This window comes from Pristis pectinata, chromosome 20, assembly GCF_009764475.1.
Source record: "Pristis pectinata isolate sPriPec2 chromosome 20, sPriPec2.1.pri, whole genome shotgun sequence".
Taxonomy (NCBI): Eukaryota; Metazoa; Chordata; class Chondrichthyes; order Rhinopristiformes; family Pristidae; genus Pristis; species Pristis pectinata.
Genome location: NC_067424.1, coordinates 33,758,774 through 33,775,936, shown reverse-complemented (window position 1 = coordinate 33,775,936; position 17,163 = coordinate 33,758,774). Strand labels below are relative to the sequence as shown.

Here is a 17,163-nt window from a genome sequence, read left to right as displayed (position 1 = left end):
TTTAGACTTTTGCTAAAGGTAATTTCTCCTTTCCTGTTTCTTTGTTGTCAAACTTATTAGCTCCAGTGAAATGCAAATCATGACTATTTAGCTCCCCATGACAATATTGAAGGAATTCAGGTTATCTCCCAACTTGATGTAGTGAGTAAAAAAAATTGTAATTGAAAAGATTTTAGCTTTTAGTGGAGTTGTTCTGTCACAAAGTGAAAGAAACTTTTCTTATTGGTACCTGGCTTGCATTCTTGAAATGCTACATCGTTATCTATGAAAGCTGCAGTTTTTTCAGTATACAGAATGTAGTATCGTGTTGTAGATTATCATTGTGCAAGGAGATCATAAACTCCAGATATGCTTAGTTCTGTTAAATTGGTTTTGCTTTATTCAGGCTCTACTTTCATGGATTTCTTAATGCAGGTAGGACAGCAGAGGGAGATTTTCAAAACAATGGATTGTTGTAAGGCAGTTTGTTTGTTTAGCTATGGATTTTGACAACTTGTAGGAAATGCTGTATTCTTGAATCTTCCCTGCTGTGAGTACATCTGACCTGTTTTAGTAATTGCTCCTAACACTTTGGTAAAAGAGCAGTACTTGGTTGAACAGAAGAAGAGGCAGAATCTTGACATTGATATCCTACGTGAGATGCATGTGAGGAGAATCTGTTTGAAAGCTTCATTTTAGATATTGATGGGGAATGAGAGATCACTACCGTACTTGAACAACAGAAGACCACGGGCCAGTGTTTTAATGTCAGTGATGTACCTGGAAGCTGTGGAAGTGGGTGAGGTCCTCATACTTTTCAATATTCACCAAGGAGAGGGGCCTTGATGATGCTGAGGACAGTGTTGGTAAGGTTAATGTTCTAGAGCATCTTGATATCAAGAGATGATGTATTGGAGCTGTTAGAAATTATTAGGACAGATTATTCCCCAGGGTCTGACAGAATATTCCCCAGGCTGCTCCACGAGACAAGGGAGGAGATTGCTGAACCGTTGGCTAGGATCTTTGAGTCCTTGTTATCCATGGGAATGGTACCAGAGGATTAGAGGGTGACAAATGTTGTCCCCTTATTCAAGAAAGGTAGTGGGGATAGTCCAGGGAATTATAGACCAGTGAGCCTTACGTCTGTGGTGGGCAAGCTGTTGGAAAAGATTCTTAGAGATAGGATCTATGGGCACTTAGAAAATCATGGTCTGATCGGGGACAGCCAGCATAGCTTTGTGAAGGGCAGATCATGTCTCACAAGCCTGATAGGGTTCTTTGAGGAGGTGACCAGACAGATTGAGGGTAGTGCAGTAGATGTGGTCTGCATGGATCTTAGTAAGGTGTTTGACGAGGTTCCATGTGGTAGGCTTCTTCAGAAGGTCAGAGGGCATGGGATCCAGGGAAGCTTGGATGTGTGGATTCAGAATTGGCTTGCCTGTAGAAAGCAGAGGGTTGTGGTGGAAGGAGTGCATTCAGGTTGGAGGGCTGTGACTAGTGGTGTCCCACAAGGATCAGTTCTAGGACCTCTGCCTTTCATGATTTTTATTAATGACTTGGATGAGGAGGTAAAAGGGTGGGTTGGCAAGTTTGCAGATGACACAAAGGTTGGTGGTGGTGTGGATAGTGTAGAGGATTGTCGAAGATTGCAGAGGGACATTGATAGGATGCAGATCTGGGCTGACAAGTGGCAGATGGAGTTCAGTCCGGAGAAGTGAGGTGGTACACTTTGGAAGGACAAACTCCAAGGCAGAGTACAAAGTTAATGGCAGGATTCTTGGTAGTGTGGAGGAGCAGAGGGATCTGGAGGTTCATATCCACAGATCCCTGAAAGTTGCCTCACAGGTGGATAGGGTAGTTAAGAAAGCTTATGGGATGTTAGCATTCGTAAGTCGTGGGATCGAGTTTAAGACCAGCGAGGTAATGATGCAGCTCTACAAAACTCTGGTTAGACCACACTTAGTACTCTGTCCAGTTCTGGTCGCCTCATTTATAGGAAAGATGTGGAAGCATTGGAAAGGGAGCAGAGGAGATTTACCAGGATGCTGCCTGGTTTAGAGAGTATGCATTATGAAGAGAGACCAAGGGAGCGAGGGCTTTAGTCTTTGGAGAGGAGGACGATGAGAGGAGACATGATAGAGGTGTACAAAATATGAAGAGGAATAGTGGACAGCCAGTGTCTCTTTCTTAGGGCACCTATGCTCAATACACGAGGGCAGGGCTTTAAGGTAATGGACAGGAAGCTCAAGGGAGATATCAGAGGAAGGTTCTTTTACCCAGAATGGTTGGGGCATGGAATGTGCTGCCTGGGACAGTGATGGAGGCAGGTACATTGGTCAAATTCAAGAGATTACTAGATAAGCATATGGAGGAATTTAAAATGGAGGGATATGTGGGAGGAAGGGATTAGATAGTCTTAGGTGAGGTTTAAAGGTCGGCACAACCCTGTGGGCTGAAGGGCCTGTATTGTGCCGTGCTGTTCTATGGAGGTAGCACTTGAGAACATGCCATAATATCCAGGCACAGCTTGAGTGCAAGAGATTGGTGTTGGCCCTTTTCTAATTGTGCTAAGAGTTAAATCCATTTCTTGATTTTAACTTTGCATTTAAAGGTGGCATACAATGGGAGTACAGACAGATAGGTAACCTGTTAACAAGACCACTTGTAAACTCAATGCAGTTAAATTCCTCGTCCACTGATCACTCGGAAATCACTATAGTCTTTCCAAAGATCAAAAGTGCAGTCTCAAAGGACCCTAAAACACTACTACCTGCCATTTTGTTTTTATCGTCTTTAAGTAAATAGCTTTAGGCATCTCTAGTGCCAGGCTTGTCTTGCAGGGAATAATTATTACTGTAACTACGGTTCCTATAGAATGTCTGCCCATTTCCCTTGGCTGAATTGGGATTTTCCCCTTGATACTGTTATCGTTTGAAGCATGTTATTTATAGGGGAAGCAATCATGTACAAGAGTAAGTAAAACTCTTAATTGGCAAATTCAGAGCTAAACCCAAGTGTATATGGGAGACTAACCTATGAGGAATTTCATAATACTTCTGTGTAATATGTTGAGCATGCGGGTAATGTCTTTTTCCACACAGCAAATGTTTTTCCTTTACCACCATAATGCAGGAGCTTTGGGGAAATTTGGTACAGGAGTTACTGTCATCAGACTCCTGTACCCTCAAACATACTCATTTGAGTGTTAAATAATATGTACCATTTCAAGGCTACAACTTGTTTGCAACATCAGGAGATTGGTAAACTTGGTATCTTGTTGGCCCTCTTCAGTGCTGTAACTTGGGGAAAATGGGAACTTTGCATTTTATGGTTTTCTGCTAATTTCAAAATACTTCAGGTACTCAACTGGGATTTCTTTAAATTTTGAGTGGCTTCTTATCTCTGTTCTGTGTGGTTTCTATATTGAAGCAAACATTGTAATTGACTTAAAAATGTTTGCTTTTATTGCCCCTCTCAATCTCCACATACTAATTTCTTGGTCTCTACTCTATGGTTTTGGAGGTGTCATACGGTGGTGAAGGAATACAAAATGTTATAGCAGCTTGTCCAAGAGTTCAATCAAGCATTTTGCCAGCTTGTTTATTATAAGGTATTATGACAGACAAGTGTTCTTTAAAAAGCAGGGGTTTGGGGGCAAGGGAGAGAATTAATGGCAAGTTAATTGTGGTGATGCCCTCTGTAAATATCTCTTTAGAAGTTAAACCAGCATTTCCACTGGTGTTTCATCAGTTTAATAACCACATTATAGAGATGAGAAAAGTGCAAGATTCAATTTGTTTTCCTCCTCTCTCTCCCCCCCCCCCCCCCCCCACCCACCTATGCTGTGTTAGGAGCTTTCAGCATGCCATTGGCCTTGGTGCTTTGGGTTTGGAGCAGTTGGTCAGAATTCTTTCTGACTGACCAGGGCCATCTGTAGATTGAGATATTTGTGTAAAGGTAGAATGCACTTGGCTGATTATCCCTGCATTTAGATGAGATTGAGACTACTTTTGTCACTGCTGGTCATGTGCACATTTAAATCTAATTGGCAAAAAAAAATGTTTTAGAGCTATATTGACTAGTGAAATCTTCAATATGGAGCATTGCAAGTCTAAACCAACTGGTGAAAAATGGATTAGCATCAGCTGTGTACTTTCCCATTGGCTAGTTAAAAATCACTCATTCATAAATATTCAATGTCTTGGCATACAAATCTTGGCATAAAAATACAAATTTGTAGTTTAACTATTTTAACAAGCTAATTTTTAATTATTTTGCTCTGATTGTTTTTAAACCACCAGATCTAATTGATTGCTTTTTGGTTTAGGAAGTGTTTTATCTGACATATACACCTGAAGATGTTGATGGAAATGTCCAACTTGAAACAGGAGATAAAGTTTCTTTCTCCATGGAAACAAACAAACAGTATGTATGGTCAACTTGGTTTACTAACTTTGGTGTTTTTTGTGATCAGACTCATTGCTTGATAATTCAAACCAAATGTAGCCTTATATTCTGAAACAATGTCTTGAATAGATAGCATGCATAGTTTTCAAGAATATGCTTACTCCCTCTTGAACAATGTTTTGCTGTTAAGCTAGGTTGCTCTCCAATGGCATTGCAGTGAAAGTTCACTGTCTTCATTTGAAAGGTCAACCATATAACTGAAAGATCAAAATGATTTTGTATAAATCTCCCATGCTCTGAACATAAAATACTTGTATTGTGCTACTCCATGGCAATTGCTTTAACATTTGTCCTTCGTTCTTTCAAACTGGCTTCAATTTTAAACACATGGCTTCTACTTGTTAAACCTCAACAGAAAATCTTGCAGATGCTTAGCAGGTTTTTTTTTGGAGAAGGACATGGTATTATGATACCTATAAGTGAGCAATGTTTTGAGTTGTGGGAGTGGCAGGATGGTGGAAAGGATAAAGGGAATATCTGTGCCAGAGTGCGTGCCAGAGTGCATACCAAGATAGTGTGACATGCTGTTTTAGTCTGAGGGGTGATGAATGCTTGTTAAACATACCTGAACTCCAGATCAGCAATAATTCATTGTTCTCTTAGGCACCAATCACAGTAGTGTTATCTGGGAAATCTTAGTCACCACCTACCAGCCCCTGCACATCTGTTTTGTTCACTCTTCCAGTTCTGATGGAAGGTCATCAACCTGAAATGTTAATTGTTTCTTTACACAGATGCTATCTGACCTGTGCGTCCCAAGCATTTTGTCTTCTTTACAGATTTCTAGCACCTGTAGTTTTATGCTCTGTGTTTACTTCAATTTAAATCTTGGATCAATAATCAAAAACTTCCATATGCATAATTACCCAATGTACTTACTGTGCTCCATCCCCAGTTCTAAAGGACAAATGCATATCCTGCTTAGAATGGGATAAAATTCTGGCAAGATCTGGTTATTTGTTTTTATTCACAGGACATGGATATCGCTGGTAAGGTTTGCATCCACAGTTTACTGCTAATTTTCTCCCTGAACTGGTAATCTGTTAGATTATTTCAGAGGGCAGTTAAGAGTCAACCATGTTGGTAGTTCCAAAGTCATCAGTACTGATACTAGCTTTATTCCTGGTTTATTTAATTGAATTTAAATTCCCCAGCTGATGGAATTCAAATTGTTCCAGAATTTAGCCTCCAGTAAATTCAAGTGAACTAGCCTACCTCCAAATAAACAATTCTAATTCCCTTATTTTCCCAGGAAAACAGTTCCATCATAACAAATACAATATTACTTAAAAGGTCATATTGGTGCAGTATTGCATTACAGAAACAGTGATCTCTAGGAACTCAAATAGCTCAGTTTTGAATTTTATTTTATTGTATATCCACACTAGATATTTGGACATCTTGCTATCCTAAATCATTTGCCAGGCTCCAGTTTTATTTTGCCATTTTGAGTTGACATTCTGGTCACCTTGTTCAATTTCGAATCTGTCTTGTAGCACAGCAGCAGGCCAACCACATCCATGCTGACCACCTTGCCCATCTACATTCATCCCATTTGCCTGCATTCTGGGCAATATCCTTCCGTGTCTTGCTCACTTAACACTCTGTACAAACACCTGTTAACTGTGGTTGTAACAGATTCCTCTTGCTCTTCCACCTCTGGTGGCATGTTCCAGAGATCAACCACTTTTGTTACAAACAAAATATCTTTGTCCTTGAGATCTCAAAAGCTTTTTCCTCTCACCTGAAAACTATGCCCTTTTGATTCCCCTGCCATAGGAAAAATTTTGACTATCTACCCTGTCTATGCTTCTCATAGTCTTGTATACTGTTGGATCTGGTTATCTTCGAATCCACAGGTTCTTCAGGAGTCCAGGAATGAGTTGAAAACAACTCGGTGCTTAAAAGTTTTATTGGAAAAGTTTAAAACAAAGAAACAGTTGCAGAGCACATGGCACTAGCTTTGAGCCGAGACAAAGGAACAAAAAAGCTCAGGCCAGGGGAGAGGAAGAGCAAGGGAGATTAACGAAAAGTGGCACCCTTTATACCTGAGATAAGAGATGCTCTTTAAATAACAATAGTCCAATCAGGAAACCTGTTAGATACTTGTGGCCAAACTAACCAATGAAAAAAAACACATTCACCTGATGGATGAACCAATAAACTAGCAAGTGGCTATTCCTTGTGCAGCCACTTGAGGTGTATTAAACACTATACATGTTAAAAAGCTAATTAAAACAGTCAAATCCAACAATACCTCTGAGGTCACCCCTCGGCTTCCTTTACTCCAAAGAAAATGAGTCCAGCCTATCTATTCTCTCCCTATAATTAAAGTCCTCCAATCCAGGCAACACCTTGGTGAATATCCTCTGCACTCTCTCTCATGCATTCATGTCTTTCCCATAGTATGGTGATCAAAACTTGGTGTATTGGATACAGTTCTGGCTAGTGTTTTCAGTTGGAATGCAACATCCTTGCTGTTTAATTCTGTGCTGACCTATGAAGGCAAGCATGTCATATGCTTTCATCACCCTGTTAACTGGGTTACCACTTTCAGGCAACCATACTTGGAACTTGAGGTCTCTCATCAGTGTTCCATACTGCCCTACCATTTACTCTATATGTCCTACCCCCTTGCCACCTTGACCACTCTACAATGCAGGACCATGCCAAATGCCTTACTGAACTCCATATCGACACCATCTTCTGCTCTGCTGCCTTCAATCTCCTTTGTTACCACCTTAAAAAAAACAAATAAATTAATGAGACAGGATTTCTCCTGTACAAAACTTTGTTATCTCTGATCAGCCCCACCCTATCCAAATCTACATAAATCCTGTTCCTTAGGGTTTTCTCCAATGATTTCCCTACCACTGATAAAGGCTCACTGGCCTGTAGCTACTTGGCTTTATCCCTGTTGCCCTTCCTAAATGAACATTAGCTATCCTCCAGTCTTCAGGTACCTCAACTGTAGAGAACGAAGATGCTTAAAAAATGTTAAGGCCCCAACACTCATTTCCCATAGCAATCTGGGATAGATCTTACTGAATCCTTGGGATTTATTCACCCTTATCTGTTCAAGACCTCTAACACCCCCACTTTCTTAATACTAACATGCTCCAGATTATCAGCATATTTCTTCCTGAAAGATGTGCCAGCCTTCTCATCCTTAGTGAATATGGATGAGTAGTATTTTTCTAGGACATTGCCCACATCCCCTGGCTTCATACACAGATTACCCCTTTGGTCCCAAAGAGGACCCACTCTTTTCTTAGCTACCCTCTTGTTCCAAATATACTTGCAGAATGATAGGATTCACTATTATCTTGCCTGTCAAAGACACTTCATGGCCTCTTCGTCCTCCGTTTCATTAAGTACACTCCTAATGGATAAGGCATTATTTAGAAATTGGGCTTCATTGTCATATGCACATATGCAATGAAAAACTTACTTGCTTACATATTCTTGTGTATGCTATGCTGCAGTTTCATTTGGTGCAAGAAGTAGCCTGTTCATGTGAACTAGCTTCTTGAGGCAGCTAGAAAGCAGAGTATAATTTTTACTTGTAAGCCTTGCCAACTAAATTACAACAATATCATTGTAGCCTATGATTCCCCACCTAACCCAAGGGGTGTTGGCAATCACTGGGTTAGACTGTTTCACAATAAGTGGTCAGGATCCACCAAAGAAACTTGGAGTGTGTTCTGCATGCCCTCAACTTGTCTGCAGAGGAACAATGTTGAGGTAACAATTCATTAGTTGAATGCTTATCTCAGCATTGTTTGAAAGTTTAGCTGCATTCAAAGAAACAGATGGTAGTTTTAATAAACTTTGAGTCTATGTATATAACTTGACAAGTGCAAATGGGATTTCCATTTCTCATGGTAAAGACCACCACCTTTGGCACATGCTAGAGTTGACAGGTGCTGGCTAAACCAATGTTGGCCCAGATGTTGCTTCACTAGCTCAGCTGCTACACATTTGTGAAGTGCCAGAAAATCAGCTATATTTTAATTGGCATGTGTGCAGATGACTTGTGGGTATGTTTCTGCCCATTTTGAACTAATTCCTAGGTTAATTGAATGTACAAAATAAAGCAGAAGTTGGCAATTCAGCTTCTCAACAAATGTAATTATGTAAAATACTTAATCTCTAACCACAAATCTTTGTATTTTTCAGTACTGGTGCTGTAAACGCTCACAACATTGTATTGGTGAAGAAGAAGCAGGGCCGATGTCAAGGTGTAGTTTGTGCTATGAAGGTATGTTTCCCATTTAGACTCTATCCTGGAGGAGGTAGATACAGTTGATATATGGGAAGCTGGTAAATTTCCATTGAAAGAAAGATGGCAGATTTATCTTTGCCTAACTGAAATTGTAGGGACAAAACAGTAAAGAATTTGATTCTTTAGAAATGCAAGAACAGTTGAACTGATCGGAATCTGAAAAAATTGGATTGAATTGACGTTATATATAGTGCGCCTTTTAGTTTTGTCCCTGAGTATGACTAAAGTTTTGGTTACAAGAAGTGGAGAATATTGCCTGCTGGAACCAGTCCTCCCATTCATTTAGATCATGATTGATCTAACTTGAGTCCATTTTTATGTTGGGTCCCAATGTTCTCTGATTCCCTGGGGTTTGGTGTGGGGCGGAAATGGCAAATATTGAAAATATTCGTCTATGTTAAGATATTTGCTGTTTCTTCAATATTTGAAGATCTGTGTTTCCTTATCACATTTTGGGTTGGCTAAGTAAATTTGTATGCTCTGACAGTAACCTACTGGAATTTTAATGATCATTTAAAAATAACTCAATTTTGAAAGTAACTGAGGCTGTAGAAGTATATTGATTCTTCTGTTATAAGAAATGGAAGTTATGTTGCCTCTCAAGCCTGTTTGACCATTCAGTTGGCTCATTGCTGATCATAGACATAATTTATTTTTCATGTCTAGTCACCGTGTCCTCTGACTCCCTGAAGAAAGATGTATCTACAGTTTTCAGAATTGATGCCTTTTAAAAGTTACCCTGCTCTTTATTGGTTTGAAATATATTCAGATTTTTGGATTGAAATACTGTAAATTTAATATCAAAAACCTAATTTTTAGCTTGTTTGATCTTATTAGGACTTGAAAGGAGAAATGCAGTGTCAAAGAGACTGTGCAAATAAGGATGTGTATCTTACTGATGTTTGAATACTACTTTGAATTGGGCCAAATATTTCTATGCAATAGGGAAATGCTTGTGCCAATGCAGGTGTACAGTTGTCAGGAAAGGGAGGTTGTTGCATTTATTGTTAAGCCAACATAATTAGGTTAACTGAAATTTAATCAGAAAAATATCATGTGCTCATTTAATGTATGAGGATCTTGTATGTATTTCAGGATATTGTGTTAACACTAATTGTTTACTGAAATTCACAGGAAGCATTTGGATTCATTGAAAGAGGTGACCTTGTGAAAGAGATCTTCTTCCATTATAGTGAATTCAAAGGAAACCTGGACACATTGCAGCCAGGCGATGATGTGGAATTTACTATTAAAGAAAGAAATGTAAGCTATGTTGAAGTAAAATGCAAAAGAATGAAACTAAGTACCTGCACATTTGGTTAGTTGATCCACAAAACCTGCAATTTCCAGGATTCAATGTAGATATCCTTTTAAGAAACAATGCCATTTCAACTTTATCCTGCTCTTGCACCTACTCTGCAATTCAGTCCTTGGTTGTCATGGCTGTCCTTTATTTCAATACCATGTTTCTAATTTTGCCATGCCCTTTGTCTTTTTGTGTCTAAAAATTGTGGTCTCAAATATTCAGTGACTTGCCTTCTGTGGTTGAGAAATCAACTGCTTCAACACCTGATGGAAGAAATATCTGTTCTAAATATCTTACCCTGTATCCTGTTTGTGACCCCTGCTTCTGGACCCCACCCTCTCCAAACCAAGGGAAATGGCCATTTGATGGTTCGCAGTGAGCTGTTGATAATTGGGGCCTCGGAGCTCTCTACCATTTCTTCAATATATTAAGAAAAGCTACATCTGACAGTTTTCATGCAGCACTTTTTCAGCTCAGCTAGCATATTCTGAAAGTAACCTACTGGAATTTTAATTTCTGCAATCAATTATTAAAATGTATTTTTAATTACCAGTCAGATTGAAGTCTTAGATGAATATAAGAAGCTAGTCAAGTACATGACGAGTAAAGGAGCAGGAAAATGTATTAATAGGATAAGATGAAGGAAAGTGTACAAAGCCTTGTGTAGAGCATATACATGGTCAGAGACCTGAGCTATAATGACTTGTGCAAAAAGTTTTGCAGAGGAGCATGTTAAATTTTCAAGTATTGCTATTTTTCTCAAATCCAGAGGTTTGCCCTATAGTTCATGTGGATTGAGAATCTGTTTTGGGAAATAATGACATCTAGTGTGCAGATGAGAAATTTCATCCTTTAGATGTATTATGGATGTTCACTTTCTAAATGTGGATTCCAGAATGTTTTTAAACAAACAAAAAAAAATCTGGAAATGTACTTACGGCTCTTTCAAGTCTCTCTACATTTATACATGCCACGTTGAACTACAAAGCTGAGGTTTTGAATTGCAATCTAAGCCCATGCTATATTAGTTAATTGGTCTAAACTAAATTGTGGTAAAAAGCCTTTTTTGGAAAACTGGAAGGGAGAAAACCTGGGAGTGTTTCCAATCTGCAGCACACTTTGGTTCAGTTTGATAGTCCAAGATGTCCATTAAAGTAATTGTTGAAGGTACAAAAGTAGCTAGGAGTTGTAGAAAAGGATGGGGATAGTGGGAATCTCCATCAAGGATCCTCCACCTATGTTCCATCATGGGGTTTGGAAAGATTAGTGAGGTTCACTTTTTTGTTTTAGTGGAATGACCATCCTGTATATTGAAGATTTGTTAATTTATTCTGCATGATGGGGATGGGAGATTTCAAAATCCTTGGATAATTCTCTGTATCCATTACTTCCCTTCGTAAAAAAAAATTGTATTGTTTAAATACATTTTTGTTTCTCCCTGAAATAAGAAGCTGAGAGCAGTACATCTGCTCTTCTACTTGTAATCCACTCCAAGTTGTGCATCCATTCAGCAGTAATACCCACACAGGTGAACAGTGATTAGTATTAATGTCACTATGGTGCAACACTTGAATTTACCATGACATGTGCAACTGCAGACAGCGGTAATGTGACTTTTTGTAATCATTAATAATAACCTCAGAACCACAAGGGTTCTGTGGTGTACAATCACAAAAGATTCCTTTTTATATTATTTCATGTTTCTTGCTATTATAACTACCTTAAAGGAGTGAGATGCTCGATTTCAACATGAGCAATTCCTCATATTCTGAAGTAATATGTGCTTCATAATACACTTTGCAGAAGTTTTTGAATTTATCTTTAAATCTGGCAGGATACAGTCAGTACAGTTAGCAAAATTGTGTTCTCAATTAGGAAACTTTAACATTAATGAAAACTCAATGGTCTAGTGATGTTTTTTTTCCTAGGGAAAAGAAGTTGCCACTGAAGTGAAACTGTTACCCCAAGGAACTGTTATATTTGAGGATGTTAGTATTGAACAGTTTGATGGAACTGTCACCAAAGTTATTCCAAAAGTATCCAGTAAAACCCAGGTAAATCTAGTACAAATTTACTCTGGTTATTTCAAAGATAGTTGCACATGTTCTTAAATACAGGATTGAATTGTGTAGCAACAAGTGTTCTCTCTGGCAGAAGTATGGCAAAATGGCCATTGTGTTCAATAACTTTGTCACTGTTTTTCATATTTCAAGTATTTAGTTATTGGGCAAAACAATTTTGTCTAAACACGTCAACAAAAATTGACATTAACAAAACTGCTTCAATGAAGTTGGAGGACAATCTCAAAACATATACAAATGGGAAAGTCAGGAACGTGCAGAGAAGTACAATAATCATTTTAAGTGCCAGTACATAATGGCCAAACGCGAGTCAAGTAAACTGTTCAACGTGCCTGGAGTAATTATGATTAACCTTATTCAAAATCTTACTGGCTACTAAAGTTTGTGATTGAGAAATGAAATTCATTGTGAATTAATGTCTATGATAGCAAAGAGGGGAAGGAGGGATTGAAAATGCATATTCAGTTAATTGCTCACTGGACACTGGCAGTGATTTCTATACTAAATGTGATTGTTGGTTTAACCCACATGGTTTGCAGGGTAATGTGACGGTAAATATCAACATTTTTGAAAATTTAATAAAATGAGAACAAGCAAATGAACAAAACCACAATGTTCCAGAAAATGTATAAACATTATCCTTTTGTAAGTACTCGAATCATAAACAATTCCAGTCATTGATAGCATAGGTTATTTTCCACAATGTTTCCCTATAATCTTCAAATTACAAAATGCATTTTGATTTTTAATTTAGGTTTGCTGTTTCTACAATAATTACTAATCATTTGTGCATTGTTACTGATCATTAGACTAGTTTTATCACTTTCCCTACTGAAAGTTGCAACCATTTTTATTGTAGACTGATCCTTTGCCAGGACGTATCAAAGTAAACTTTACCATTTCCAAAGAACTTCCCTTTGGAGATAAGGACACCAGATCTAAAGTTACTCTATTAGAAGGTGACCATGTCAGGTTTAATATCTCCACTGATCGACGTGACAAATTAGAACGTGCTACAAATATTGAAATCCTGACTGATTCTTTTGAGTTAACTGGAGAGACCAGAGAAATGGTAAGTTTAAAATTTTTAACTCTTAATACAAGTAATCTATTAGGACGCATGTAGATATGAGTGACTTGTGGTTTTGGAAGGGGAGGTAAACTAGTAGATGGTGAAATGATGGACATGGCATTGGGAGCACAGGTATAGATGACAGGTTTATTGATCTTAGGGTGACAAACTCTAAGGATACTTAAATATCAGTGAAAGTATTTCTAAATTGTGTATTCTTTCCTTGAAGACTTACAGATTCTCTCGTTTATATAGGGTGTGATTGCAGCTATGAGAGACGGATTTGGTTTCATTAAATGTGTAGATCGCGATGCTCGAATGTTCTTCCACTTTAGTGAGATCATGGATAGCCTGCAGCTCCACATCTCGGATGAGGTTGAATTCACTGTTGTCCCTGTAAGTGCTTCAATTTGTATATTAAGTGCTTTTATTCAAATCTGTATACAGTTATGATTTGAGCTGATAAAGGAGCAGTACCCTGGGCCTCTGGTGCTTGATTTGTTGCTCACTCCACATAAAGGTAATTTATACTGTGTAATTGTTCACATCTGAAGTTGGCTCTAACACTTTCTGTAAGCTGACTGCCTATGTATTATATCCCAAAATGGTAATTGATGTATAATACTGTTTTAACTTTGGTTCTGGTTGGAGGAATGCTAGCTCTGGTAAATATGACAGTGCTGTTGGATCTTCTTGTGAATACTTGAACTCATTGGTTCCTTAATTTAGCTTCTGACAATGGAGCACTCCGTGGAACACAGCAAGTCCTTTACAAAGGAAGGAAATAACTGGAGATCTGTTTGGAGGTGGGGGGGGGGGTGCGGGTTTGAGTGCAAAGCATTGAGTAAACAAGTTTGAAATTTCTAATATTATTAAAGGCAGACTATGTTTTCTGAGGTTTTCTTTGCCAACCTACATTTACAACTAGTGTTAGTCACCCATCGTTTTAAGCTAATAGAAGTGCAAAATTTGCCTTGATACAAATGCAAGGATTTACAAAAATCTCACTGATCTACAGTCAAGTAACAGCATTATGCCAAGATTCTTGCATGTGCATTAAGGTATGTTTAAAAATGTAAAGTCTTGTGGTCTTGGATTATGTGCTTAATACTTGAATTAAATATTTAGTGGTATGTTCCAAACCCTACATGAGCTCTGGGTAGATGAACAACTCTTACAAAGGAAGGAAGATTGAAGATTGGAAACTGGTTTCAATTACAGTTGGGTTTCTCCCAAGTTGTAGTCATATTTGCAAGAAGAGTGTACATAAAATTAGCCATCTGTGGGGCTGTGTAGCTGTACAGTAAATCCATATACCCAGAAACTGACTAGCATTTAATATTTGCTGACTCTGCAGGACATGACAGAGCCAAAGCCTCCAAGCTGTGAGAAACTAAGATTAACCACTTGCGTGATCCCTGTGGCTTTTGACTAACTACATCTCTAAAATTCCTATGCCAGTAACAATCAGGGTCCTAGGTCTGGGGAAGTGTAGAACTTTAGTCAAAGGGGAGGCTGATGATATTTGGCAAGGTTTTTGGCTTAAATGATGTCATTGCAGTTAGGGACAGGTGACCAGGTCAGCCACCTAGCAGACTTCAGCAGGCGGGTCATTATTCATTTAAGGAAGAGGAATCTAGATGGTCACTTCAGGTTGTGACACACAAGATTATTGGTGGATTAACCTCAGATGGTTGCAAGGGTGCTGGACTCTGCTCACTAGCAAAGGGCAGTTGAGAGAGTGGTGTCAGTGTCAGCTGTTAAATTAACATTACTGTTGTCTCTCAAACCCAAAGGTATATTAGGACAGAATAATTCTGGTCTTTTGTCATTTATTAAACCCTGAATCAGACCGGTGGCAATTCAGTCCCAGGCTGTTGTAAATGTAGATGTGGCAGGGAGGGACAATAGTCCTGCAAAAGAGCTTGGTCTGTCTGCTTGAGAGTGGTGCTGGAGGATGAAAACTTCCATATTTTAGCACTTCTAATCAGAACAGTGTTCAACTTGTTTCTTAGATATCTTACAGAAATAGTAAATAGTCTCCGTTACAGATTACACATGGCAAGCTTTCTTTCACAGAACAGTACATTTCTTGGCAATTATATATTGTGTATTTGCATTATCTGTAAAGATCTAATTAGTTTGTTTTTTCTAAGGATGTTCTTTCAGCTCAGAGGAACCATGCAATCCGCATTAAAAAGCTTCCAAAAGGGACTGTGTCGTTTCACACACAATCTGAGCAGCGTTACTTTGGAGTTGTGGAGAAAGAAGCTACTGGTTCAATGTCCAAGTCCACCAGCCCAGCTAAGAGTAAAGAAAAAGTAAGATGAATCAAATCAGTATGAAGCATTTGGCTGACCTTGAGGATTCTAGCTTGGGATGATGGTTCTGTAGGAATTTTAAGATGCCCTTGTGGAATTCAAGAGCATTGATTATTTCTATACCTGAACTGATTACAATATGAATGTTGTACCTGCTTTAGAAATGTTATCAAAGCTGTTAAATATCTATAGTTATTCCAATCATAGAATGGAGAAGATGAAAGTGACCTAATCAAGGTTTTCAAAGTAAGGTTTTTAACAGATTTTTCTCTCTTGAATGGTGGGTCAATAATATGAAGGTCGTAGATGTAAAACCATTGGAAAAAGATCTAAATGGAAAATGAAGTTTTTGCCTCATTAACTTGATCTGCAATATCATTTTCCATCAGAAAAGTGATGGAAGTTGATTCAGTAAGTCATTTTTAAAAGGATGGAAACTTGAGCAAGAGTTTAGAGTTGTGGGTAAGAAAACAAAGACATGAAACTACATGGCTACTCCTTCAGCTCATGGATTGAATGGTCTTCATCTGTATTGCAGATATGAGTCTGAATGACTTGTCTTTCTAGGCAGGATCTGAATGCATATTTTTGTAGCTACTGAAGCCAGAGTTTTGTTAGAGCAGTTGTCTCATCTCACTATTATAGCTTCCAACTTTATCCACGAATGGATTGGAAAGTGGGAGGTATGATTAACAACTGAAAACTAATGAAAATTTTGCTCATTTCTGCACATTATTTGGTTTCAGAGTGGTGATTCAATTTGTATTAAAATTAAGGCACAATGCCAGGGTAGAATTTAAAATCTTGTTTTGACTTGATATGTGTTAGCAAAGTACCTTGACTGTGCCTAATTTGGCCATAAAATTCAGACTGGGTCTCACAACAGATGCTAAGGCAGTTTAAATTATGGCAAAAATGGATTTACTGAGATCTCCATAACCCAAGTTTTATACAAGTGTGGCATCCTTTTGAAGACTGTGTTCCTATCTTTTAGCTTCCTTTCCACAACTTTGAAGTCTGGCTTTCCATCTTTAGTATGCTACTTTATTTAATGTGCCAGAGATCTGAAGGAAAAGCAAGTGTTAGATTGATGTGGGTGAACTAATTGCAGTTGTAGGAAGTGCATGTAGGCTAACATTGCATTTCAACCAACTAAGGTTTCTGTACTTTGGAAACAGCTACAGTCAAGCAAAGTGAGATGAGTGTGTGTGACCTAGAAGAATCAAATTGTCAAACAACCATTTGCATCTATTTTTTCTCCTGATCCAGCAGTATGCATGTGATGTAATGGCACTATCCTTGATCCTGATATTTCTATGGCAGCAAATTCCACTGATCACTCAGCTGGGGGAAAATACCCATGGCCCATGAAATCCTTTTTAGTCTGTTTTTAAATGCAACTTCTGAAGTTGCACAGCTTCTGATCATTTGATTCTGTTAATATATAGGATGTCACAGGGACAAACTGGCTTTAGTGAAGAAGTATTTGGCATGTTTTTTCAAAATACTGGTATTAATGTGTACTTCCTAGTCCTTGTATATACATTGGCAAAATGGGTTCAAGACAGGTAGGGCATTGACATGAATTTAGTGACAGGAGGGCATACAAGGTTGATGGAATTCTGGTAGCAAAATGTCCATGAAAATTGATG

At 38.4% G+C, this 17,163-nt stretch overlaps 1 protein-coding gene across 4 annotated transcripts in view; it reads left to right on the top strand.

Annotated features, from left to right (window-relative positions):
- csde1 (cold shock domain containing E1, RNA-binding) overlaps positions 1-17,163 on the top strand; it is an 80,623-nt gene that overhangs the window by 33,554 nt on the left and 29,906 nt on the right. For all 4 annotated transcript variants that reach the window (XM_052034485.1, XM_052034486.1, XM_052034484.1 and 1 more), the window contains 7 exons: positions 4,307-4,404; positions 8,626-8,707; positions 9,866-9,994; positions 11,966-12,091; positions 12,978-13,190; positions 13,446-13,586; positions 15,347-15,511. In XM_052034485.1, coding sequence (XP_051890445.1) covers positions 4,307-4,404; positions 8,626-8,707; positions 9,866-9,994; positions 11,966-12,091; positions 12,978-13,190; positions 13,446-13,586; positions 15,347-15,511 — 954 coding nt within the window. The remainder of the gene's footprint in view (positions 1-4,306; positions 4,405-8,625; positions 8,708-9,865; positions 9,995-11,965; positions 12,092-12,977; positions 13,191-13,445; positions 13,587-15,346; positions 15,512-17,163) is intronic.